At 53.7% G+C, this 24,057-nt stretch overlaps 1 protein-coding gene across 3 annotated transcripts; it reads left to right on the top strand.

Annotated features, from left to right (window-relative positions):
• Positions 1-16,732: 16,732 nt before the first annotated feature.
• On the top strand, positions 16,733-23,778 carry SMUG1 (single-strand-selective monofunctional uracil-DNA glycosylase 1). Of its 3 annotated transcripts, none has more exons than XM_010994101.3 (4): positions 16,733-16,775; positions 18,031-18,296; positions 19,896-20,197; positions 21,219-23,778. In XM_010994101.3, the coding sequence occupies exons 3-4, from the start codon at positions 19,907-19,909 to the stop codon at positions 21,744-21,746; spliced, it is 819 nt and encodes a 272-aa protein (XP_010992403.1). In that variant the 5' UTR covers positions 16,733-16,775; positions 18,031-18,296; positions 19,896-19,906; the 3' UTR covers positions 21,747-23,778. The 3 variants fall into 3 exon arrangements, with proteins under 3 accessions (XP_010992403.1, XP_031318242.1, XP_031318241.1); XM_031462381.2 differs by lacking the exon at positions 16,733-16,775 and adding an exon at positions 16,784-17,491; XM_031462382.2 differs by lacking the exon at positions 18,031-18,296 and having other exon boundaries at positions 16,760-16,775.
• The last annotated feature ends 279 nt before the right edge of the window (positions 23,779-24,057 follow it).

The following is a 24,057-nucleotide window of genomic DNA, read 5'->3' as shown; positions in this document are numbered from 1 at the left end:
CATATGCCCAAGATCACACAGCGAGGAATCGGCAGAGCTGGGATTCCGTCCTGGGATTCCTGGGTCCTTGGGGGTAGCCCCTGCCTGGGAGTCTGCCTCCTCCCCCCAGACATGCAGTAAGGAGCCTGGAAGGGGCCTGGAAGGGGCCCTTGTGGCGCCCACCCGGCCGGCCCCCTCCTTCCGGCGCCCAGCAGGGTTCAAAGGAGGGGTTGGGAGGCTGGGGGTGGGGACCGCTGCCCCCACAAGCCTTCCTCAGCCTGGCCAGATGCCTTTGGGGCCTGGAGACAAGGGCTGGAGAATGGGGCTGCCATAAACAGTGTCCGGCAGCACCGCAAGGCTGTAAAACCAGCCCGGCAGAGGCTGGAATGTGGAGGGATCCAGGAAGGATTTTCCGGCGGGTCTGGCCTGATAGCATCTTTGGGGCCTTGGGGTCAAAGGGGAGCCCGCCTCCCTCCCCTCCCTCTTGCAGCCATCCTGCTGCTCTTTCCTTTCCCCTTCCCCACCCCCTCCTCTCCCACGTTTCTGTAGCTGTGTCCATGTGTCTCTACCTCTCCTTGGTCCCTCTCCGCCCTGTCCTCTCTGAGGGGTGGTCCAAATTCTGTGGGAGCCCACTGGCTTTGTAACTATGTGACTTCTTTGCCTCGCTCCCCTCATCTGTAAAATGGGGAGTCACCTAGTACCTGTTTCAGAGGCTAGATGAATATTTGTAAAGCATTAAGGACAGTGCCTGGCTCGTATTAAGTGCTATCTAATTGTCTGTTAATATAATAAGTATCAATGTGTGTAGAATTTACTTCTGTTTCCTATTTCTGTTCCCTGCCAAGGGATTCAAAAGAGCTGATGGGCTTCCTTGTCTTCATTTTTTATCACAGTCTTCACCTGGATCCTGCAAAGGAAGCGACCGAGGGGCAGTTGACTCTAAGGACAGGGTGCCCACTGGACATCCCACCTCCCACCCCTGCAGGCCACCCAGGCCTGGCTCTGCAGGCCAGGCAGACATCCCTTGTCTAGCCAGCAGGGGGCAGCAGATGCCTGACTGTGCTGCCTGGGAAGGGGTGTGCCCGGGGAACTTGGCCCCAGTGAGGGGAGGGCCCAGGAGGACCATGAGGAGGGCCCAGGTCTGTGTCTGCGGCAAGACCAGGCTGATTCCCTCCTGCCTCCCTCCTGCCCCTGTGCCTCTGTGTGTGTGAAGGTGAGATGGGGAGGGGAGTGTCCTGCCCTGTGGTTACCCATGTTGTGACACATACGCGGGCAGGTGTATGTTTTTAAATGTCCCAGAACCAATCAGAATATTACAGCTGGAAGGGACTCAGAGATTGTCTAATGTTCCAGTCCTCTTCTGCAGATGACGAGGCTGAGGGCACAGAGAGGGCAAGCTGCTTGTTGAGGCTGGCACAGCGAGTTTGTGGCAGAGCTTTCAGACTCCTACTCCACTGCTCTTCCCAGTGTGGGGTCTGTGTTTCAGTGTGATCCAGGTGCACATATGGCCTCATTCAAGCTTCAGAACTAGTGCCTGCTGGGTCCCCCACTGTGGTGCCTCCTGGAAGTGGTCCTATCCTTGCCTTCCTGGCTCCCCTTCCAAGAGGTGCTGCCCCAGGACCTTACTCATGGCCCAGCTGGATGAAGGAAGCTAGGTTTCTGGACGTCAGAGCTTTCGTAATAATAATGGTAAAACTATTTGTCAAGTAGTTATTGCTGCATGCATCGGATCATTTAATTACTTAATCCTTCAACACTCTTACAAGGGAGGTACTCTGACTGCTCTCAGTCTACACACGAGACAGTGGAGGCACAGAAAGGTCAAGCGCCTTGCCCGAGATCACACAGCCAGGAGGTAACCAGGCTGTCCCGGGGAAGCTCCAAGCTCTAAGGATAATGTATACAGGACGGTGTGAGCCCTGGCTCCAGTAACCACTCTGACTGCTTGCTCAGCGCTCACCGCTTGCCAAGCACTGTGCCAAAACCTTCTCATTCAACGTGGACGGGAATCCTCCCAATGACCTTGCAGGGTAGGTTTTGTCATCACTTTGCAGAGGAGGGAAAGGAAGCCAGGTCAGTGAGCGGAGGAGCCGGGCCTGTGTGGCTCCCTGTGTGGCCATTTGCTGGTGCGGGGCTCTCAGACTTTATATCGCTTGGGGATTTTGTCAAAAAGCAGATTCTGTCCCAGGCGATCTGGGGCCAGGCCTGAGATGCTGCCTTTCTATAAGCTCCTTCCCGTCGTGCTGGTGCAGCTGGCGCACGGGTTGTGCTTCAATCACTGACGACCTCCAGGTCCAAGCACGGTGGGCTTTCTCTGGCCTTAGCGCCCCCAACTGAGAAGAGGCTTGTCTGAGTCTGGATTCTCCGTTCAGGCTCTTCCTCCCTCACCAACGTCTTAGACCATCTCTAAGCACTGGCATCACCATCTCTCTGAGTGGAGGCTGAGGTGATCTTAAAGACCTCCTGGCGTGCCCCTGTTTTTTAACCGCTGGGAAAACTAAGGCCCTAGTAGGCTGGGTCCTTTCTCTAATCACAAAGCGCATTCGTGGCAGATCCGGACCGAGAACCCATGTCCCAGCCTCGTCAGGTGCCCTGCGTTCTTCCTGGAAAGGGTCTTGGGTGCTCCAGGAATCTGCAGGGAAGCCCAGCCCAGCCTCTGGGCAATGGCAGGACTGGGGGCCCCCACAGGAGGCTGCATGATGGGTCCTTGCATTGGTGCCATCGTGTCTGTCTTGCTTTCTCTCTCCTTCCTCCCCTCCCCTTCTCTGTCCCTTGCTGTCCCTCAGCCCCGGCAGCTCACCTCATCTCTGGTTGACTCTATCCCGCCTGTTCCCCGCCTGCCAGAGCTCAGTTGCAGGGGTGATCTTGAAGGGCGAAGACCAATGTGCACAGATAGCCCCACTCTCCCGCCTCCCCCCCACATCGGGTCTTCCCACGGTCTGTGTCTGCCTGGCCTCTGCAGCAGGAGAACTTCGGGGCTGACAGGCCCCTGACGGTGACAGAGTGGGACCTGCCTATCAGGGATGGTGGTGGCTAAAGCAGGAAGGTGGGTCCCTCCTGGCTGGGGTGGACCTCCTGCAGAAGCCAGGCTGGACAGGGGCCCCAGAACCTCGCCCCTGCATCCAGCGGCGGCCTTCAGGTTGGTCTCTCTCCTGGCCTTTGGCCGGGTGTGCTGGGGCACCCATTACCCTTGGCCCTTCCATGCCACCGGCCCTGCCTGGTCTCCCTAGGGGTCTCCTGACCCCACAGGTCCACCTGGATGACGCTGATGATAAGTAGACTAGCCACTCACCAAGGAAGCCCCCAAACGGAGCTGGGTCCTCATGCTCCCCTGGCCCCTGGTGGAGCTGGCTGAGGAAGGACTGGGAACCCAGGGATCTGGTCCCAGATCTCGAAGGGACTCAGACTGGAGGGAACAAGAGCCCGCAGCTTTCCTCCTGGCCTTTCCCCAAGGGCCTCCAAGGAAGTTCCTGAGCCATGGGTGGAGGCCGGGGGGGACTGATGCCTCTGGAATACCTCCTCTGTGTTGGGTGTCGGGATGGACATCAGAAGCTCTGGCCCAGCTCAGGTCCTGGTGAAACAAGAGGCCCTGGACATGGGCCAAAGAGGGGGAAGGAGGCCCCCCCGACCCCCGCATCAGGACTGAGAAGCAATGCCGGGAAGACCTTTCCTGGAGTCTGCGGTGGACATGGCCCGGAAAAGGAGAGAGAAGCTCTCTGCTCTGCGCGTGTGGGGACCAGTGTGCAGACAGCGACCCGGGCAGCTTGCTTGGCCTCTCCGGGCCTCATTCCCCTCCCCTGAAAAATGACAGGCGAAGCTAAGCCAACGGTTCTCAGGTGCCAACTCAGAATCACCTGGGGGCTGCTTAGAATTCACATTCCAGGGTCCCTCTGACCCAGGAGCTCTGGGGTCATGACCTACCTTGCTCCCCCCTGTTGCCATGGTTCTGATGGGCAGCCAGGTGATGGGAGTGGAGCTGGAAGGCTGCAGGTGGGGTCTCCTCGGGCCCCTCTTGCCTCCTGCTCTGATCTGGTCACCAGCCTGCCCTTGGGAGGAAGCCACCGTGCCAGGCACTGGGTATTCATTTAGAGCCAGGCAGGTACTATCACCCCCGTCGTAGTGAGCGAGACGGAAGCCCAGAGTGGTTAAGGGGAACAATCGTAGGTCCTCACCACTGCAGGTCTACTGCATTTTTCTCTGCTCTGCGTTGTTTTCTCTCCTTTTTCCCTTTTTCATCTCCTGCCATCTCCCCTTCCTCTTCTTTCCCTCTCTCTCCCTGTCATCTCCAGTTGTTAATAATCTAAAATATTTTTAGACTCCTCAGCCCTTTTCTGGGAGGTCCTCTGTCATCTGCCCTGAGTCCTTCCTCCAAGGCGAGTCTGTAGTCCCTCTTCCGTCCTCACGGATGGGGAGGAGAGCATCATAAACCTCACCTTTCCACCTGTCACCTGTCCCACCTGACTCCGCCTTGTCTCTGCCTCCAGCTCCCACCCTCTCACCCATTGCCAGTTTCTCTCCTTCTTCCTCAGTAGGTTTCAGAAGTGTGTGCTTGGTTTATAACAGAGGCAAAAAGCCAGAATAATCCCTAGGGAGAAATCCTCTCTGATCCCAGCAGGAAGGATTGAGGTTAGATACCTGGAAGGACTTCCAACCAGCCAAAGAGAGCAATCTCGAAAGGAGGCTGTGGATCCAAGGTTGGAAGCCTGGTGTCTGTCCAGGCTTATGACCCTCTTCCTGTCTCTGGTCCATCTTCTTCACACCATGGAGCCCCTGTTAGGGTGAATCTCTGCCTGTCCTCTAACCTCTTCATGGACACTAGTTCGGAAGTCAGTGCTCCTGGGCTCCTCAGGGCCCCACTGATGCTAAAGGGTGGGCTGGGGTGTCCTCCCACACTGGCCTTGCCCACTGTCCCTGCTCTGGGAACCTGTGCCCTCACTACCCACTCCAGCCTCCCTCACCTTCTCAGGATGGGGCAACAGAGAGTCTGGAGAAGCCACGTCTCTGTGGGAGGATCCATGTGTGTTGTTACATCTGTGAAGCCAGGGGTGTGCATGGCTGTGTGTGGTTGTGTGTGCTTGTCTGGCTGTCCTGGCGCGGTTTTGCATCAGCCCTTGCCCCAGTGCTGCACAGGCCCTTCTGGTTTCTGTCCCCACCTTGCTCCTGGGCTTAGCTGGTGGGTGTGATGAGCTCAGGGCTGCAGGTCCAGCCTCTCTCTAAAGGTGGGGCACTAAGAGCTGCCTCCCTGAATCAGGGCGCCAGGTTCTCCACCCCCAACCCCTTAGGGCAGCAGGAGGCAGAGCTGCCTGTCTTACCTCCACATGGCCACAAGGGGGCTCTGGGACCAGGATTTTCTCCTTTCCGCGGGAGCTGCGAGGATTCCCAGCAGCGCCAGCACTCTGAGCTTTTCTGGAAGTGCTAGCCATCCTCTGGCAGCTGCCACTGAAGGGTCTTTGCCAGGCTGGGAGGCCACCGGAGGAGGACACAGCCTTTTCCCTTCATAATCCTATTCTATCAGGAAGTCATCAGCTGTCTACCCTCCATTTTTTATTGGTACTGGGGAAAGAGACGTGGCTGAGTGAGCCCCCCCCCCTTTTTTTTGCATTACCACTCCGCCCTTCCCCTAGGTTTAAAGTGAAGTGCTACTCTCTTCCCCATGCCCTGACCGTTAGAGCACAGACTGCTCTCTGTCACAGCCAAAGACTGGACAGGCAGCAGCAGGAAAGATGCAAGCTAGACGTCAGGAGGGACTGCCTGACCTAGAGGAGCATGAGCCACTGGGTTTGGTATCTGAGGGAGGCTGGACGCAGGGAAGTTGCCTGTTCATCTGGGTGAGGCTCTCGTTCTGTTGGGTTGGGAAAAGTCCTCTGTGATGCAGTTCCCACCTCTACTTTTCTAATAGGGGTAGAGAGGAGAGCAGGGTACAATTGCTTGCCCCTGGGCATCTCTGAGCCTCAGAGAACCGTGGATGTTGCTGGATCCTTGGGCTTTGGGCATGGGGAAGAGGTCTGTGAGGGGTCATTCAAAGGAAAACACCTGAACCACTCCCTCCCTGGCTGGTGATCACTGGCAGAAGGAGGAATGAAATGACAGCAGATTGAGCACCATCAACCTACGAGGCAACTACTCTATCGATGCAGGGGGGCCTTCCTGGAGTGGGAGACGGCCCCCCACTTCCCAGTCCTCCACGGAGTTTGGAGGTGACTGATACTGCTCTGTCCTCTCCACCTCGCCTTTCCAAGTGGGGCGTGAAATGTCATCTGCCCCTCCCTCTTGTCTGTCTTCAATGCTGAAAGGACCCTGAGGTTGAGGGGAGAGCTGGGTTTTGGAGTCAGACCCCACGTCATAGAGGCAAAAGGCCTCAGTGCCTCCATCTATAGGGTGGGAAGAGTAACTCCTGCGTCTCAGGTGAGCTCTGAGAGGCAGTGTGTGTGAAAGGGCCTCAGGGCACACAGCCCAACAGGTGCCTCGGGCCACACCCCCCCTCCACCCCGGCCTCACTCGTTCTTGGAGCGGCGGAGATGTACCTGGATGGGGAAAAGGGGCCATGAGTGAACCTCAGGCCTAAGGCTAGGGTCTCTGCTGGCCGTGCTTAAGGATCAAAGGCGTGGTCTTCCCGAGTCTCCTCCCCTTTTCCCTCACTGCCTTTCTCTGGCTCTCCTCCCCTCTGCCCCTTGCCCCACTTCTGTTCTTCCTGTTTCCCCTTCTCCCTTCCACTCGAGTCCCTGGTCCCTCCCCCTCCCTCTCACCACTCAGCATTAAGTTAGGTGAAAGGAATTATTTGGCAAACCAAGAAATGCACATCCTGCCCCCTAGACCATCTTCTGGAACTTCTCTTGTGTATTGCTCTGACTTCTTGGCCTCATTTCTTGTCCTCCCCAAGAGGCTGATGCTTCTGTTCATGGGCCTGGGTTGGGGAAGGAAGGTGGTAATGAAATCTGGCCCAATTAAACAATGTATGCTCCAGGGAAAGAGCTGAACAATATGTGGTGATCTCTGCCCTTGAAGGACTCGTTCGGGAGGGAGGCTGGGACGTCAGCACCAGTGTGACAAGTGCTGCCTCCGAGGCTTAAATATGGTGCTGAGGAGCCACAAAGGAACATCAGGGAAGGCTTCACTCAGGAGGTGATAGCTGAACTGGGTTTTGAGGGATGAGCTGGAGTTTTCCTGCTTCATAAGGGGGTAGGAAGAAAGGCTGTCTTCTCAGAGGGACCCACCATGGGCAGAGACATGCTGCTAAGAAAGGGCAGGGAAAATTCAGGGAACTGCCAGTAGATCTGTGTGGCTGGAGCCCAGGGAGCTTGTGGGAGACTAAGATCCGGATCCAGAGGGGGAGGGTATAGCTCAAGTGATAGGGCGCATGCTTAGCATGCGTGAGGTCTTTGGTTCAATTCCCAGTATCTCTTCCAAAAATAAATAAACCTAATAAATCCACCTCCCCCCCCCAAAAAAAAAACCGATTCAGGAGAAGTTAGGCACAAGATCTAACGGTTAGCTCACTGACTAGACAAGAGGCTTCCAGAATGGGGCATTGCTCCCGGACAAATGAGGAGAGGGTTGGAAAGGGACATTGAGAAGAGAGACCCGGGCTCTCACATTCTCCCTACTTGCTGTCCATACTGTCCCGGGAAACTTACTTATCTGCTCCTGGACCTCAGTTACCTCATCTATAAAATGGGGATAGTGATGCATCATCTACCTGAAGACGGGTAAGACAAATTGCGTGCTTTCTTGAGGTGCTTTCCAGTATTGAGAACTGTAGTTTTATGATCACTCTGGGCTATGTGACCAGAGAGGGTCTCATGGAAGTGGAGGGCTTAGTGCCTGGCCGTAAAGGATGCTCATATTGAGCTCAACAGAGGTGGGGAGCCTGGGGAAAGCTGGGGGAAATGTAGGGACAAAGGTCAGAGGCAGGACAGTGAAAGTCATATCTGGAGGAAAGTGTGTGGCTGGCATGTGGGATTGAGAGGCTGGCTCTAAAGTAGGAGAAGAGGTGCCTGTTGGCAGGGCAGGAATGAGACCTGTGCTAGCAGGAGGGATGGAAGAAGACTCCTGGGCACCAGTGTGTGATCCCATCCTCACTCCTACCTACCCTTTCTCCACCCCCAACACTTCTAGGGACAAGACTGAGCTGGAGAGAGCCTGGAATTGGAGAGACAGGGTCTAGGGGATGACTGGGAATCAGAGTCATGCTAATGAGGTGCAAACAGCATGTAAATCAGCCACACCCCCCTATACCCACTGTCTGAGGTCAGTTTTGTCTGAGGTTGAGCCACTGGAAGAGGTGGTGGCAGAGGGTCATTTCACCTTCCCTGCCAGGGCGGCTCCTGCCTCTTTGGCTAAGTCTGGCCAGACATGGGGACATGTCATATGCTGCGTTTCCCCTCCTGCAGTCCTGGGAGCTACCCCCGAGCTGGAGCCCTTGCTCACCCTGTCCATCCCTGGAGGATTGGCCCCGTTCCTGTGGGAGCCTCCCAAAGCCCACAGGAAGTGTCTGAATCTCTCTGAGAAGGCAACTGAAGGCAGGGCAGAAAGATGACCTGAGACACAAGGAGCCATGGGAATGGGGCATGGCCAGGGAGACTGCAGGGTGAGGGACAGGGCGTGGAGAGGCCCAGGAGCACACACGTTCCCAGGACAATGGAGAGATGCAGACCCAGTGGGCAAAGAGCCCCAGAGACCCTGACTGACAGAGACAGACAGAGAGAGCCCTTCTCATGTGTCCAGCCTGGGACCCGCCGTACCAGCACCTCTGTTGGCTTCCTCTCGCCTGTCTGTCTGTCCCTGGCTGACGGTCGGTCCCTTTGTCTGTCTAGCTCTTTGTTTGTTTGTCTCTTTGTTTGCCTGTCTCTCTCCCAGCTTCCCCCCACCCCCTTTCCCCTCTGCTGTCTGTCTGTTGATCCAGACCTCAATATCTGTTGTCGTCTTCTGCCTTGTCCGTCTCTATGGGGAGAATACTGCTTGCTGGGACTGTGGGTCCTTGACTTCTGGTCTCAGACAGGTTCTTGTCTCTCCTCCTCCTGAATTTGGGTCTCAATTCCTCCTTTCTAGGGTGGCCCCATACTTTAGCTCTTATTGGGTTTATAAGATTCAGGAGTGGGGACTGGTGAATTTATGACTGCTTAGGCATTGGAACAAAGAGTATAATTCATTTGAGAAGTAATACTGCTTTCCAACCTTTTAAGGACCAAGCAAGAAGAAAATAATGACTGCAGCATGAAGCACAGTGGTTAGACATTCAGAGGGACTTCCGAAAAGGTAGATGTGGGAAATATTACATCAGATCAGCTAAAAGAGATTAAATGACCACCTTCACAATCTCCAGTGAAAGAGCCCAATGGAGGGTAGGTTGGGCAACATGAACTTCCCTAGTGTGTGCACTCTAAGAAAAGGTCTTTTGATGTGGTAAAGTAGCAGGGACTTGCCTGAGGAGGCTAGGGTATCAACCACTGCCATCAGCTACCCTAAAGTCCCACCTGCACAACCTCCCAGGCGGCCGCGGAGAGAGCCCAAGGGGAAAGTGGCATGGAGAAAGTGCTATCTCCCCACCTCCACCCTGTTTCCCCACCATCTTCCCAAGCTCAGGACCACTCCCCCCCCCCCCCCCCCCGCCAATCCATGAGAGATGGCTGCTGGGGACGGAGTGATGTATGTAATGCAGATAAAATGTCAGCAATTCTAAATGGGTCCGGAGATGCAGCCGTGGGGGGTGGGGTGGGGAGAAAGGGTGGAGCAGTGGGGAGAGAGGAAGGGAAAATGAGATGTGGGTCCTCACCAGGATGGCGGCAGGGACAGATACCCCCTCCTCCCAGCAAAGGCCAGAGGAGGGGTGGGCCCAGGCGGCAGGAGCCCAAATGAGATTTTGAAGAGGGAGCTGGAAGGTGGGGGGTGGAGGAGAGGAGGAGGCGGGCGGGGGCAGCAGGGCCGGAGCTGCTGATGTATAGCGGTTTCATAACTTCCTCAGTATTAAAGGCAGGTTCATGGGGAGGGCAGCGCCATTAATCACCGGGCTGAATGGGGCTGGGATTTGCTGAGAGGCGCGCTTGCTGTCTGCTGTGCCCGCCCGGCTCTGGGCGGGAGGGGGCGGGCAGGGATGCCCCTCCTAAATTGAGGGGTGAGACCCCCAGAATCTATTTTGGGTGTTGGGCCAGTGGGTTCTTGAGGGTAAGGAAGCCGGGGCTGGGGACACTGGCAGGAAGGGGGAAAAGGATGAGGAGGGTTGTTGGCAGAGGCCAGGGGAAGAGGGGCAGGGGCTGGGGGGAATGATGGGGGGCAGAGCTGAGGGGACCCTGGGGGAGAAAAACTGGAGAGGGAGGATTTTGCATTTGAACATGAAATTGATCACATGTAAATATAATGCAAATGACATGCAAACGAGCACAGGATTTCTCTGAGTCCATAGCTCAGGCATTCTCTTCCTCAGACTGAGAATTGGGGCCAATTTGCATCCAGTTCCATGCCCAGTGCCTTGATTCTTTATTATTAATATCTTCAGAGGGAGAACACAAGGTCTCACTTGTTAAGGGGGAGAAGGAGCCAAGGTGGGGCTGGTCCTCTGGGCTCCCTGGGAAAAGGCAAGGCCACTGCCCCCCTCCCTCCTCCCCTGAATGGTAGCATCAGGAAAATTGACATGCCTGAGTGACAATGAGGGAGCTGAGTGGTAGGACTCCTGGGCTATGCGCCTGAATTGATGGGGGTCTGAGAGGCAGAGGCTCAGCACTGAGGCAGAAAGATGGAGAGAGACAGGCAGATCCCCACAGCTCAGAGACAGACCCTGGGCTGATAAGACAAAGATGCCTCACACGGCCTCCGTGAGGTAGGCGTTGTCATCCTCTCTTCCAGGTGAAGAACGAAATGATCAGAGGTGATGATCTTCCTAAGGTCACACTGCTGGTAAGTGCTAGACCCTAAACCCTTGAGTTTCATTGGAAGTTCAGTGATGCTGAGCATCTCTGAGTGAGAGAAAGAGAGAGAGCAGATATTTACATTTTAAACAGGTATTTCCTGAGCACCTAATAGGTACCAGGCAGTGGGCCTGTGCTGGGGATAGAGAAGAATGAATGTCGATCCCTCAAAGTCCATGTCTAGCAGGGGCTGTAAGGCATTTTAGCAATAAGTGAAACTTCACAGTTGGTGACAAGGTCACCAGGGAGGTGCAAGCAATGGGAGGATTGGGGACTGCTTCCAAGGGGAGGTGGCATTTGATGGTGGGCCTTGGGGAGTGGGTAGAATGTATTCAGTGGCAGAGATGGGAAGGGAAGAATGTTCTAGGAGGGGGGCAAGATGGACCATGGTGCAAAGGCAGGAGAGGAGGACTGAGTCAAGCTCTCCAATGTGTGGAGAGGTGTGAGGGAGGTCAAGCTATGATGGTAAGGGAATGGGGTGGTCAGGACATGAGAGAGCTGGGAGGCTAAGCCGGGCATGTGGATGTTACCTGAGGGCATCCCAAAGTAGAGTAGAGGGCAAATCATTCATTCAATCATTGATTCGGTAAATAGACATTTATTGTACATGAGCCACATGCCGGGGCTGCCCTGGTAGCTCGGGATGCAAAGATCAGGTGTGGTCCCTCCTTCAGGAAGTTGGGTCAGCAGCAGTGTCCTCATCAGTAAGTGGGGATATGAGAGCATGTCCCTCATGGCGTTAGTGTAGGATCAGATGGGAGAATCCATGTAGGGTACTTAGGGTGCTGTCTGGTGTAGAAGGAGCACGCAGTAAAGTCTCCTTCTTGTTATCATCCTCATCACTATTCGAAAAGGTGTGGAATGGAGGACAGAACAGGGAGAGGGGTCAGCAGTTCATTGCAAAACTCAGCGAGAGATGGAGTGGGGCAGTGTGGGTGGGAAGCAGGGGACAGGTTCAAGAAGGCTGCAGGGATGAGAAGGCAAAGACAGAGCCAGAGGCAGGGACCACGGGAATTGTGGTCTGGGAGCACTACAGGGGGAGGAACAGGGCTGGGAAGACTCCTTGGTCAAATCCCTGCTCTGGTGCTGATTCGCTGGGAGTGTAGGGGAGGGTAGGATCCCGGGTGGTGGGTAGGCTGGAAGTTGGGGTTCTTGGCTGCTTGGACCCTCTTCCAGTCTCATCTTGACTCCCCTTCTCAGGTGCTTAATTTGGCTCAACCTGTGGGAGACGCACCTCCCATGCTGCCCAAAGTGTAACTTCCATCCTCCTGCTGCATGACCTGGTGATCAGACGAGTCCCCTTGGCTGGCTGGCTGGCTGGCTGATGTCTGTGTGGTCCCCTCAGGATAATTGCTCTGGACAAATCTAACGCCACTCAGACGGATTGTCCGGACTCCTGGCCCGGACATTTTCCTCCACTGCATCAAGCCAAATTACTCAGCCCCCGCCCCAAGCCCCAGGCTCTGGTGAAATCCGATTAGCGAGGAGAGCACTGCGCTGAGCTGACAGCTCCTCCGATAATTGCTTCCCAAGTAAGTGATGCAAATCAGCCCAACCAGCCAGTCGCTGCTCCTCTCCTGGGGACCCAGGCGTCCAGGGTACAGGAGAGGGAGAGACTTTGGAAGCTGCCACCTGCCTCCAGCCAAGGGCCATCAATCCATAAAGCTGATCTGTGCTGCCTTGAGGCTGACGTGGGGGTGGTGGGGTGGTGAGGCTAGACCGGGGACCCCATTGGCTCTGCATTTCTGTCTTAATTGAGAGGGTGTCATTCTGCCCCTCACTCCCACCCCTTGGAGAAGAATCCTATATGCCCATTTCCCAGTAAGGTAGATGAAGGCAGGGATACTGATGACACAAGGACATGGAGATGCTTGAAACTGTTAACAAACAAATGGATGAACTCACAGCCTAGCCCCCGCCCTGGTTCTCCAGTTCTAAGAGGGAGGTGGGATGAGGACCTCAAGGACCTCCAGAACCTCCAGATAGCTTTCTCCATTTGTGAATCCCCTCCCCACCAGCCTGGGGGAGAGACATTGAGGGTTAAGTCCCCCCACAACTCTGGGATGGGGCTGGGATATGATGTATCTTTGGAGGCTTGGGGAGCCTGTTCAAACCCTGAGACATTTGTGCTTGTACCAAGGAGGACATGTCTTTGGGATGCAGTGGTCCTTGCTCACCCCACGCATGAGGGACTCCTCTCTACTTCTCTAAATCAGGGTCCTTTTAAGGGCCTGTTAATGCCTCTTCCTTAATGCCTTTCCTTCCCCCATCTTTACCTCAAGCTTTTTCTTTCTCTGACCCCCTCATTCTATCTCCTGCTGATCTTGGAGAACTGAAAACACTTTCCTCACAATCCTGAACTTCCAGCCCCCAATCCTAGCCCGTATGGGCCACTGTCTTTGTGGAACTCTCCATGGATGAGTTGTCCAGTTTTGTCCTCTGTGCTTGTGTGTCAGGTGTGACTCCGTGGGCCTGGAACTGGGGTCCTGAGACTAGCGTCTGCCTAAGACCCTGGCATGTGGCCATAACAACAACAACTAACCTTTATGGGGCATCATATCTGTGCTACACACCATACTAAGAACTTTACATAATTAAGTTGAAAGCAGCTCTTCTGCCCTTTTCCTGTTCGCCCATTTCTATCCCCCTCTAACCTTAAAAGAACTTAATTACAAGAATGAGATCCCTAAGCAATTGAAACTAACTTATGCTCTCGTGAATGCACACCATGCCTTGTCTAACCTGTTGATTCTTTGCCTAGATAAAAAGAAGTAAGAATGAAGAACTACGCAGTTAAAGAATAATTAGCCCTCTATCCCCAGCAGCCCCCTTAGCAATCCTGCAGGCAGATCACAGGGCAAGATAGCATCTGAAGAGTCAGCCAGTCTGCACGTGATGGAGACTGATGCAGAACCAACCCCCTGCCTCGATGAGTCACTCAGATTCCTCCCCTCCATTTTTCCCTTTAAAAACTGTCATGGCTGAGCAGAATCTTCCAAGATGGTCTCTGGACATGAGTCCACTGTCTTCCATATTGCTGACTTTTCTGATTAAAGCACTTTTCTTGCCTCTCAAATGATTGACTTTTGAGTGGTGAGCAGCCGAACCTGAATTCGGAAACAAAGTCATCTAATTATCAAAAAAAAGAAGGTGTGGATTACAATGATTATCCCATTTTACAGTTGAGCTAACTGAGGTACAGAGAAGTTAAGTAACGTATTCCAGGTCACCACTAGTAAGTGGCAGAGCTGGGATTCAAATCCAGGCAGTCTAAGGCAAGAGAACGCACCCTAAATACCTCTCTCTCCAATGCTTTTTTTTTTTTTTTTAATGTTTACTGTACTGAGACAGGGCGACTGCCCAGTGTAGTGAGGGACATGGCTACACTGAAAGTCCTGAAGCCCTTTTGGGTTCTCAAGGGCAGAGGTGGAGGGAGCTAACATTAAGGAAGGAGCCTGGTACTTGGGAGAGGGGAAACAGGGCCCTCACCTTCTCCAATCCCCGATAGCTGTTTTCTGCTCTAGAGCCTTGCAGCGCAGCTCATCAGCTCCCTTTCCCTCCTCCAGGAGTCTGGAGGCAGGGGAAAGCCTGAAAGATCAGCCTAGAAGCCCAAGTGAACTGGGAGTCAGAGCTAGGACCTCGAGAGGCCGATAGATGGTGCTCGTGGCCCAATACAGCCCAGGCAGGCCGAGGAAACCAAAGGAAAACAAGCTGGCAGATTAACCCCTTCCTGCCTGGGCTCCAGCCCCAGAAGCAGGCTGGTGGGCAGCAGAGGACCCTGCCCCAGGCCTGGCTGGCCCCAACAGAGTGACCCAAGTCTCTAGGCTCTGTCCAGGCCACAGCCTGGGTCTGCTTCTGCTCCTGCCCTACAAGCTCTATCCATAAATCCCAGTCAGCCAGCCTTCTGCAGACTTTCTAGAGACTAAGACATAGACAAGGCAGGTCGCGAGGCCCCACCTCAGCCCAAGTTTCATCTCTCAGGCTCTGTCTCTTGTTAGTCTATGGACCTCTGTTTCGAATCACCCCCACTTCGGGAGAGGGCCTCACCTCCATCTTCCCCAAGAGGGACTCACCAGGTGGCGAGGAGTATGAACTAGAGACAGGGAAGGCCCCCAGCCCTCTCTGGGGTCAGCTACAGGGACTCACTGTGGGTTGTCCAAGACTCAGGTTCTCCCCATGTTAGGACTCTGTATCTCTGGGCATCCTGCGGTTAATGGGGTTACAGGGACAGAAATAGTTAAGCAACACTTCCAGGAAGATGGACTTGGGGGTGGGGTTCCTGGGGACTCTGCTTGCCTGTCACTCATCTTACTCATTGCTCTCCTGTCAGGAAACTTGGAAAGTGGAGGGGCTGCCATGGTGATAACGTGGAAGTGCTTGACAGCAAGTGGTGAGGGGTGGGCTGGCAGAAGTGTTATCCAAGGGATGGTAAGACTCCTAGAATTCTTAAGCAATGAGATGACACCACCAATGTGGCTCTCCTTTCCCCCTAATTTTTATTTAGAAACACACAAATGCATAGATCTATAGAGACAGAGGAGCCTGAGGGGAGAGTCAGTCAGGATATTCTTCTTTCACTTGCTCCAGAGAAAAAGCAGAGACAGGGAGGTAGATGTACACAGAGAGAGACAGAGACACAGATACAGAGAGAAAGCTATATAAGAGACTAGGGATAGAGATACATTTACATAGGCAGAGGTAAAGACATGGAGAAGGAGAGAATCTGGGACAAATGAAAGCTCAGGAAACAATGGACTGTGTTGAGGTGGATGATTAATTCAGTTTCCAAAGTCTTGCAAGGGTGGGGGTGATTTCTCACCTGTGGTTCAGAAGGTCACTGCTCACAGTTCTCTGAAGTTCCTGCCACACCCTTTAAGTTTTTGTCTGTTGGGAGGGGAGCAGGGGAGGATAGGGAAGGGGATAGTATCCTTGTTCTCTCACCTCCCTCTGTTCTGGGGCTCACTGGTCTCCTTCCTTGCCACCTACAGGGAGACTTAGCTTCTGCCTGATCTCAGTTACAGCTGTACTGGGGTATGCAGAGGGTGGGGACAGGAAGAATCTAGGAGATAACTGGCCTTAGTGGGTTTCCAGTCTAGTGAAAATCTTATAGTCAGGACACAGAAACAGACCTAGACACAGGACAAGAACAAAATTAGGAGTGGGACATCTTTGGACATTAGTATTGGGTTTGGGAGGTGGGAGGGAATAAACTATTAGGTGCAGCCAGGGGATTGGTCAGGGAAGATGTCCTGGAGAGTATCCGAGACGGGGATTGGGAAGGATGGGAGGTCACAGGACTGGGCAGACAGCAGGGCAGAGGAGGGAGAGAGTGAAATGGTAAAGCCATGGAGACAGGGGCTTGGACGGTAATGGGGGATGGAGGAGTCTCAAGATCATTACTAAAGAGTTGTTAGAGATTCCAGAAGTACTTCTGAGGATATCCTATATACAGTCCTTGGAGGGTAGCAAGGGGAGGTCTCTTATACCCAGGGCAGCAGGTAGGCTAGAAATGGTCTTTAGCCGCAGGTGAGTTGAGAGACTGAGGATAGCTGAAGCTCCTTGATTGACAATCCCTTTGGGAAAAGTGTTGTGGCTGAACTTTTGGAAGGGTGATGCCCTTTATGGTTAGAACCCAGGGTCTCCAAGGCCCTTACAGAACCTAGCCTCTCACATCTCAAGTTTTCCGGATTTAGCCCTAGTGTAAAGAACAAACTACAACCCCCAGCATCACTTAGGGCTAACTTAGCACGCCTTCCGGGAATTTGAGTATTTCCGGCGGAAGTGGCTGCGGCTACGCCAATCCCCTTTCCTAAACAAAGTAGACTACGACTCCCATGGTCCACCGCGCCCGGGGGCGGGGAAAGGAACCGGAAAGCGGATGGAGCGCTTGGCCAGGTGAGGAAGTAGGCGAAGCTGGGGCGCCAGGGGAAGGCGGCGGGTTCTCAGGGCTCCCGGGCGGCGGCAGGCCGGGAGTCGGGATGTCTGTGTTTCGGGGCCCCTCTGGACGTCTGGGGCTCGCCCGGCACAGGGAGAGGCGAACTTATAGAGTCGCCCGGGGGGCCTTCGTGGACGACACTTTCCCGTCGGGCGGAGCCCGCGGGCGGACGCGAAATTTCTAGTGGAGCCTTAGTCGTCGGCCCCATCGAAACCAGGAAGAGAGTTGAAGTGTTATTTTTGAGTCTCTGTTCTATTGTTATTATTGTCATCTTTATTAGTCTGAGGATTTGCTGAATGTCCCTTTGGATTTCTGGAGTGCCCCCACGGCACAGGGGAGTGGATAGTGTCTTGGATTCCTTCTGCACTTGCTGAGTTTGGTGTCAGAGAGCTTAGATGGCCAGACTTATCGCTGGATCACCCTCCATTTCCTTTGCACTTAATATAATATGACACTGTAATTTATAAAGTATCTACATTTCTTAAGTCTCTGGTTCTTGGTGACTTAAGATAGGCTTCCAAGTTTCTCCTTTCAGCTTTCATGGTGTTTTGTTCAGGACATTAAAGCTGGGATTATAGTGTATTACAGTTGTTTATCTGTCTTGTCACAGTAGTTTATGAGTCTGGCCTACATTTGGATTTCTTCCCCACCAAGAGACTACCACAGTGCCTATCACGTAAGAGACTCATAAATATTGAAAAAAAAAATGAGTTAACAGCTGGTGGTACGTTGGATGGAATTTGTGATTTTCACTTCATAGAGAGGAGAGTTAAATGACTTGCTTAAGAGAACCTTAGAGACAAAACCAGAACTAGAATTTGAGTCACTTGACACACAGCCTGTGACTTTTGTCATCAAATCAGGCTTTGAAATTCTAGAACACTGAAAGTAAGAACTTGTCACTCTTTCATGTACCCCCGGCCTTGCTGTCTTCAGCATGGGTCCCTAAAGATCAAAGGTAGGCTCAGCTTAAGATCTGAGAGAGAGCCCAGAATTGGAGCAGACAATCCACTAATGTTGGTGCTGCATGGGGCCCCTGAGACATTTGGGTCCTCCGAAGCTCCCTTCTCAGCCATTTTTTGAGTCCAGTTGGCCCTGCATAGCCACCTAGGCAGATCAGTTAGAAACTTCTGAGTTCAGTCTTGGGAAGGATTTCCTAAGTTTGGCCCTGATTTTTTTTTTTTTTTTCTGTCTCTCTCACTTTCCGTTGGCTAGGGTCAGAGAACAGGTTGATGGATCAAGCTGTTGTATCAACCTTGACGTCCCATGTGGAGGAAGAGGTTACTCTTGACCTGGGCAAGGGGTTGAGAGGGAGAAGAACCATGGTCCCTGCCCTGTGGGAGGCCCAGACGTGATGGAAACACACCCAGAGCCTGGCAAGCCCTTGGAAGCAAGCAGAGTGCAAAGCGGGTAGCTGACCCTTGAATGAACTCGATGTAGACGTGGAGAGAAGTCCATCAGGAAAGGCTCCTTGTTAGAAGGTAGTTTTAAACAGGATTGAAAAAGATGGGATGGACAGCTGATCAGGTGTTGACTGCCTAATAAAAACTAAGCCCTTTGGGAAAAAGATAAAAAAGCTAGGGCCCTGGAGATATGGAGGGAAATTGAATAGGACCTCCTCTCTGATCTGCTCAAGTCTAGTCCGGGAGGTAAGGTGTGACTTCATGAAGACGCCACTAACCATGGTGACATACAGTGGTTCTCAGCCATCGCCAACCATCAGAATCACCTGAGGAAGCTTGTTTAAAATACAGATTCCCAGGTCTCAAGCCAGTAGGCTTGAGGGGTGGGGCCGGGAAGCTACAGCAAATGCTGCAGAGTGTCCTGAAGAGGGAAGGCTTTACCAAAGGGATAGCTTGAGCTGCATCTTGAAAGGGAGGTATGATTTGGATGAGCGGAGGGGTGGGGGAGTCACAGTCCTGGCTCGCTCAAGGAGTGTGTGGGGTTGGGTTTGTAGAAATGGCACGTGCAAGGTTTTGGGAGTTGAGGGAGGAAAGGCATCTTGAAAGTGTTAGTGGAACTGTCGGGCTGGAACGCTGGGTTTGCATGGGAGTGGTGAGGAGGAAGATTGGAAGGAATGGCTTTTGCAGGTTACAAAGTTCACTGGGGTGCTCCCTGTGCTCCCTCCCTCTTCTTTCTTGTCCTTGTCTTTCCTCCCCCAGCTCCCCTTTACACATAATATCTCCTTCCATTTTGTAAATCAATATTTTAAGTGGTATTTGGGTGAGGAGACCTGAGGCTCTGGCCACGGTTGCATAGTTTGCAGAAGTCTAGTGTGAGCCTAATAATCATCTCCCTCACCACTGAGGGTTCTGGAATGTGGGCTAGAAGCTGGGCTGGAGTTGGGGGATAGGAGAATTAGCAGGGTGGCTGCTCGAACCATCCTTATAAGGCAAGATGGGTGTGGATGGTAAAGAGCACAGCCTTGAGTCAGATAGTTTGGGTTCACCTCCAAGCTTCATAACTTGCTAACTGCATGACCCTGGGTAAGTTGCTTGATCTTGCTAAGCCTCAGTCTTCTCACCTGTAACATGGGAGCAGTAATTCCCACCTCATGGGGTTGTTATAGCATCAGTGAGATATACCTGGCACAGAGCAGTTGCTCACCACCTGGAAGCTATTGTAATCAGCTCTCTGTAATTAGTCTCTGGGCTGTGGCTGTGTACCTGCATCCCGTTCTTCAGCACATTGGTTTCCAGGACACAGCCCATCCTGGTTGGGCTGGTTTTATTAAGGATAATTTTAAAGGTGCTGAAAGTTTGCCATGTAAATATTTATTGAAAACCTAGGCATGGCCTAAGACCTAGTGACTCAAAACCTATGCCTGATGAAAAGGAGGTTTGGAGTGGGGGATGATACGTGGTTATGGGTTATTCTCAGCAGGTGATATATGAAGAGGAAGGATACTCAAATCTGGGAGGGGAAAGGGTCCTTCATTACCAGGAACCGAGATGAGCACAGCCTTCCTGGAGGTTGGGGGATCCTGAGCCCAGGAAATGGTAGTAGGGGCCCTGGCCAGCCCGGATCCCTCCCACTCTCTGGCTGAGGGCTTTTGAGGCCTCTGTCTATCTCTTTTCCAGGTCACAGTGGCATGGCTGTGCCCCAGGCTTTCCCATCAGGGCCCCTCCATGAGCCTGCAGGTGCCCGGATGGAGCCCCAGCCCTCTCCCCGAAGCTTGGCCGAGGGCTTCCTGGAGGAGGAGCTTCGGCTTAATGATGAGCTGAAGCAACTGCAGTTTTCCGAGCCTGTGGGCATCATCTACAATCCCGTGGAGTATGCGTGGGAGCCACATCGCAGCTATGTGACCCGCTACTGCCAGGGCCCCAAGGAAGTGCTCTTCGTGGGCATGAACCCAGGGCCCTTTGGCATGGCCCAGACTGGGGTAAAGAGCTTGGCTTCCCCTAGGGGATAGAGTGGGAGGCTCTGAAGTGGATGTGTGGCTGCATGTGCTGTGGAGGAGGGGCATGTGCGTGGCTGTGGACATGCGTGGGTGTGGCCCCCCCCCCAGCTCCTGTGGTCTCAGACACTCCTGGTCTCGCCGCCCATAGTTAACCGAGCACATTAATGGTAGTTCCGTTTCCCCTGTGAGCTGTCCACTAATTGCCTCTAAGAGGCCTTCCTTCCGCCAGCCCCATCCTTACCTTACCTTGCCGGATCTCCCCTCTCCCTAGAGTGTGTTGGAGTTAGGAGAGGGACCAGGCCTGCCAGGTCCTCAGGGGAGACTGGATGACAGGGATGGGTTTGGAAAAGATGCAGGACATTCCGGCAACCTGGGTTCTGTTCCTGAGCTGAGGAGAGCTTCAGAACGGAGCCAGGCTCCAGCGCCTGCCTGCTTCCCTTTCAGACCTCCGGATGAGTGACTGCCCCTCCGTGGGGGTGCTTGGCAGGTGGGGGAGGGGAAGAGGCTTCAGGGCAGGAGGCTCAATCGCTTTTATTGACCCCAACTGGGGGCTGAAAGGTGATCAATGATGATCGATGGAAATGACAGCCTGAGGCTTGGGGCTGAGAGGGCACCCAGAGAGCAGTGGTCAGCCCTGTCCTTGTGCCTCCTCTAACCCTGGCTGCCTTTCTGTCTCAGGCTATCTGTCTGTCCCCTGTACTACCCATCATGCCCTGTGTAGGGTCACATCTCCCGCATGTACTCCCTGTACCTGGTCCCAAAGGCTAGTGGGAGTAGAAGCAAACAGATTCTTCTGGACCACAGTCCACATAAAAAATTGGAGAGGATGGACAGGCTCAAATCAAGGGCCAGGAATCCTTGCCTCTGGCCTTTGGGTGAAGGTGGTTAGGGTTGGGAGCTAAGTGGGGGGCGGCATCCAGGCTAGATCCTCATGGAGGGTGGAAAGGGGTTGGAGCATCCGGTCTCCAGTTTGAAGCCCTCGTGTCCCTCTCCTTCCCCACAGGTGCCCTTTGGGGAAGTGAATGTAGTCCGGGACTGGTTGGGCGTTGGGGGACCTGTGCTGAGCCCTCCCCAGGAGCACCCCAAGCGACCAGTGCTGGGACTGGAGTGCCCTCAGTCCGAGGTGAGCGGTGCCCGGTTCTGGGGCTTTTTCCGGAACCTCTGTGGCCAGCCCGAGGTCTTCTTCCGTCACTGTTTCGTCCACAACCTGTGTCCTCTGCTCCTCCTGGCTCCCAGTGGGCGCAACCTCACCCCGGCCGAGCTGCCTGCCAAGCAGCGGGAGCAGCTCCTCGGGGTCTGTGACGCGGCCCTGTGCCGGCAGGTGCAGCTGCTGGGGGTGCGGCTGGTGGTGGGCGTGGGGCGGCTGGCCGAGCAGCGGGCACGGCGGGCTCTGGCCGGCCTGATGCCCGAGGTCCAGGTGGAGGGGCTCCTGCACCCCTCCCCTCGCAGCGCACAGGCCAACAAGGGCTGGGAGGCAGTGGCCAGGGAGAGACTGACCGAGCTGGGGCTGCTGCCGCTGCTAACGGGATGAGTGCCCCTGCGGCCGGCAGGACACGTTCAAGTCCCCCAGGTCGTTCCGGCCAAGCAGAGGACGATGCGCCTCCAGGACTGGAGCGACAGGGTCCCCCTCGGCTCCCTGGATGCTGGGACCTGCCAGGGCAGTGCTGACACTACTCCTGCTCGCCCTCCCGATTCCTGCACGCTTCACCTTCCTCTGAGCTTGGCTCTTCGGTCTGTGGTCCCCACCTCCACAGAGAACCAGAATCTGCGAGCTGCTCTACCTCACTGTTACCCTGGGAGCCTCTCTTCAGCTGAGAGTGACCTGGACAGTGACTTCTGAGGTCCTATTTGCGGTTTTAGAGAAAAGATCTGCCAGGATCCCCACCTGTCCTCATGGAACAGCTGCCTTCAGCTCACCCCTTTCCTCGCGGGGACCAGGACAAAGCATGGGATGAGGATGCTAAGAGTGAACTTCTGGTGGGAGACTGAAGCTGGGTCAGAGAGAGAATCAGTGTAGCATCATGGGAAAGGCCAGGAGACCTGAATTTCCATCCCAGCCTTGAGACTTGTGAACCTTACGACTTTGGATGAGTTGGTTGACCTCCTCAGGCTTCAGGCTCCTCATCTGTAAAGCAGGATCCCTTCCTCATGGGGCTGGTGTGCAGATTAGCTGAGTTAATACTTGGAAGTGCCTTGTGTAGGGCCTGGCCTGTGGGTGCTCATCACCCCTCTTCTAGTTTCCTTGCCTCGGCGTTGGGGAGGCGCTCACTACACTACACTACACTGCACAGGAAGACCCTCCGCTCCCAGGATCTTGCTGGGGGTGGTCATGGGAGTCTGGCCCTCCACCTGTGGCCTGAGTCAGGGGCAGATTCTTGCCCTGCCAGAGGTGGACCGGTGGCTTTCTGGAAAATCCAGCCTGTGCTTTCAGTCTAAGCATTAAAAGCTCCTAAACCCTTTTGTGTTGGCCCTTTTTCTCCTCCTGCATGTGGAAGGTGGTAGTTTATATCTTCCTCTCTTACCTTACCTCGTCCCTGTTTGCAAAGGGTTTCTTGGGTAGCTGCAGGATGGTGTGTATGATCAATAATTGCCTTAGCAGAGCTGCAGGGGTCTCTGTGAGGGGCTTGTCCAGGGTCTTGTGTGCTACTCAGGGCACTGTGGGGAACTGGTGATGGGTGGATGGGAGCTGGTATCTCCAGCTAAGTTCTTTCTTTCCTTTCCTTTTCTTCCTTCCTTCCTTCCTTAGAAATTACCCCTTCTTTATTGCCACATTCATACAAAAAGTTTGATGTATCTGGGTGGGTAAAAGAAAGCGTCAGTGTATACAAAGAAAGTTGGAGGAAGTTAGAAAATATATGGCTTTAGCATTCCAGCTAACCTGTTTCTAATGGCTGCTCAGTGACTGGTTGGCATCCCCTTTAGTATGGGCTGGGAAAGCGAATCCAGTTGGGAGCAGAGACCACCTTAATAAGGAACATATGGTTGGACCCTAGCTTCTGGGACAGGTCATCTACAGCTCTCAAAATTAATAAGATTTTTTAGTATATAAGTGCCCCCCCCAATTGTATAATAAATAATTTGAGTGATCTCTATCCTTGGTTCTTGGGAGGGAGCCTCTAAATCCTCAGAATTTCCCAAGTGATGGGATTTTAATTATTCTTGGTGGGACCCTCAAGCCACACCTTGAGTTGATGCTGAAATTTGACTCAGGAGGGCTTACTGTGGGGAAAAACCAACCATGTGAGTAGAGGGTTGGAGCTTCAAGCCAGGTGATACCAGCCTGACCTCCAGGGAGGGGAGAGGGGCTGGAGATTGAATTCGACCACGTGGTCAATGATTGCAATCAATTATGCCTACGTGAAGAAACCCTAATAAAAACTCTGGACACTGAGGGTGAGCTTTCTGGTTGGTAAACACATGGATGTGTCAGGAGGATGATGTGTCCTGCTTCCATGGGGAAAGGACATGGAAGCTGGGGCCCTCTCAGATCTTGCATTATGTGTCTCTTCATTTGTCTGGTCCTGATTTGTATCTTTTATAATAAAACTATAATTGTAAGTAGAGTGCTTTCCTGAGTTCTGTTAGTCATTCTAACAAATTATTGAACCTGACGGGGTTTTGGGAACCCCTGAACTTGTAGCCAGTTAGTCAAAAGTGCAACTAACCTGGGGACCCCTGAACTTGCAGCTGGCATCTGCGATGAGGGCAGTCTTATTGGGGGCTCTGCCCTTAAACCTGAGGGGTCTATGCTAACTCCTGGGGTTTGGCATCAGAATTGCATTACCATTTTGCATGTGCCTCATCCCCAACGCCTTACATTCCTTTCCTCTTTCTGCCGTCAG

The sequence above is a fragment of the Camelus dromedarius genome, chromosome 11 (genome assembly GCF_036321535.1).
Source record: "Camelus dromedarius isolate mCamDro1 chromosome 11, mCamDro1.pat, whole genome shotgun sequence".
Lineage (NCBI taxonomy): Eukaryota > Metazoa > Chordata > Mammalia > Artiodactyla > Camelidae > Camelus > Camelus dromedarius.
This window is presented reverse-complemented; position numbering and strand designations above follow the sequence as displayed.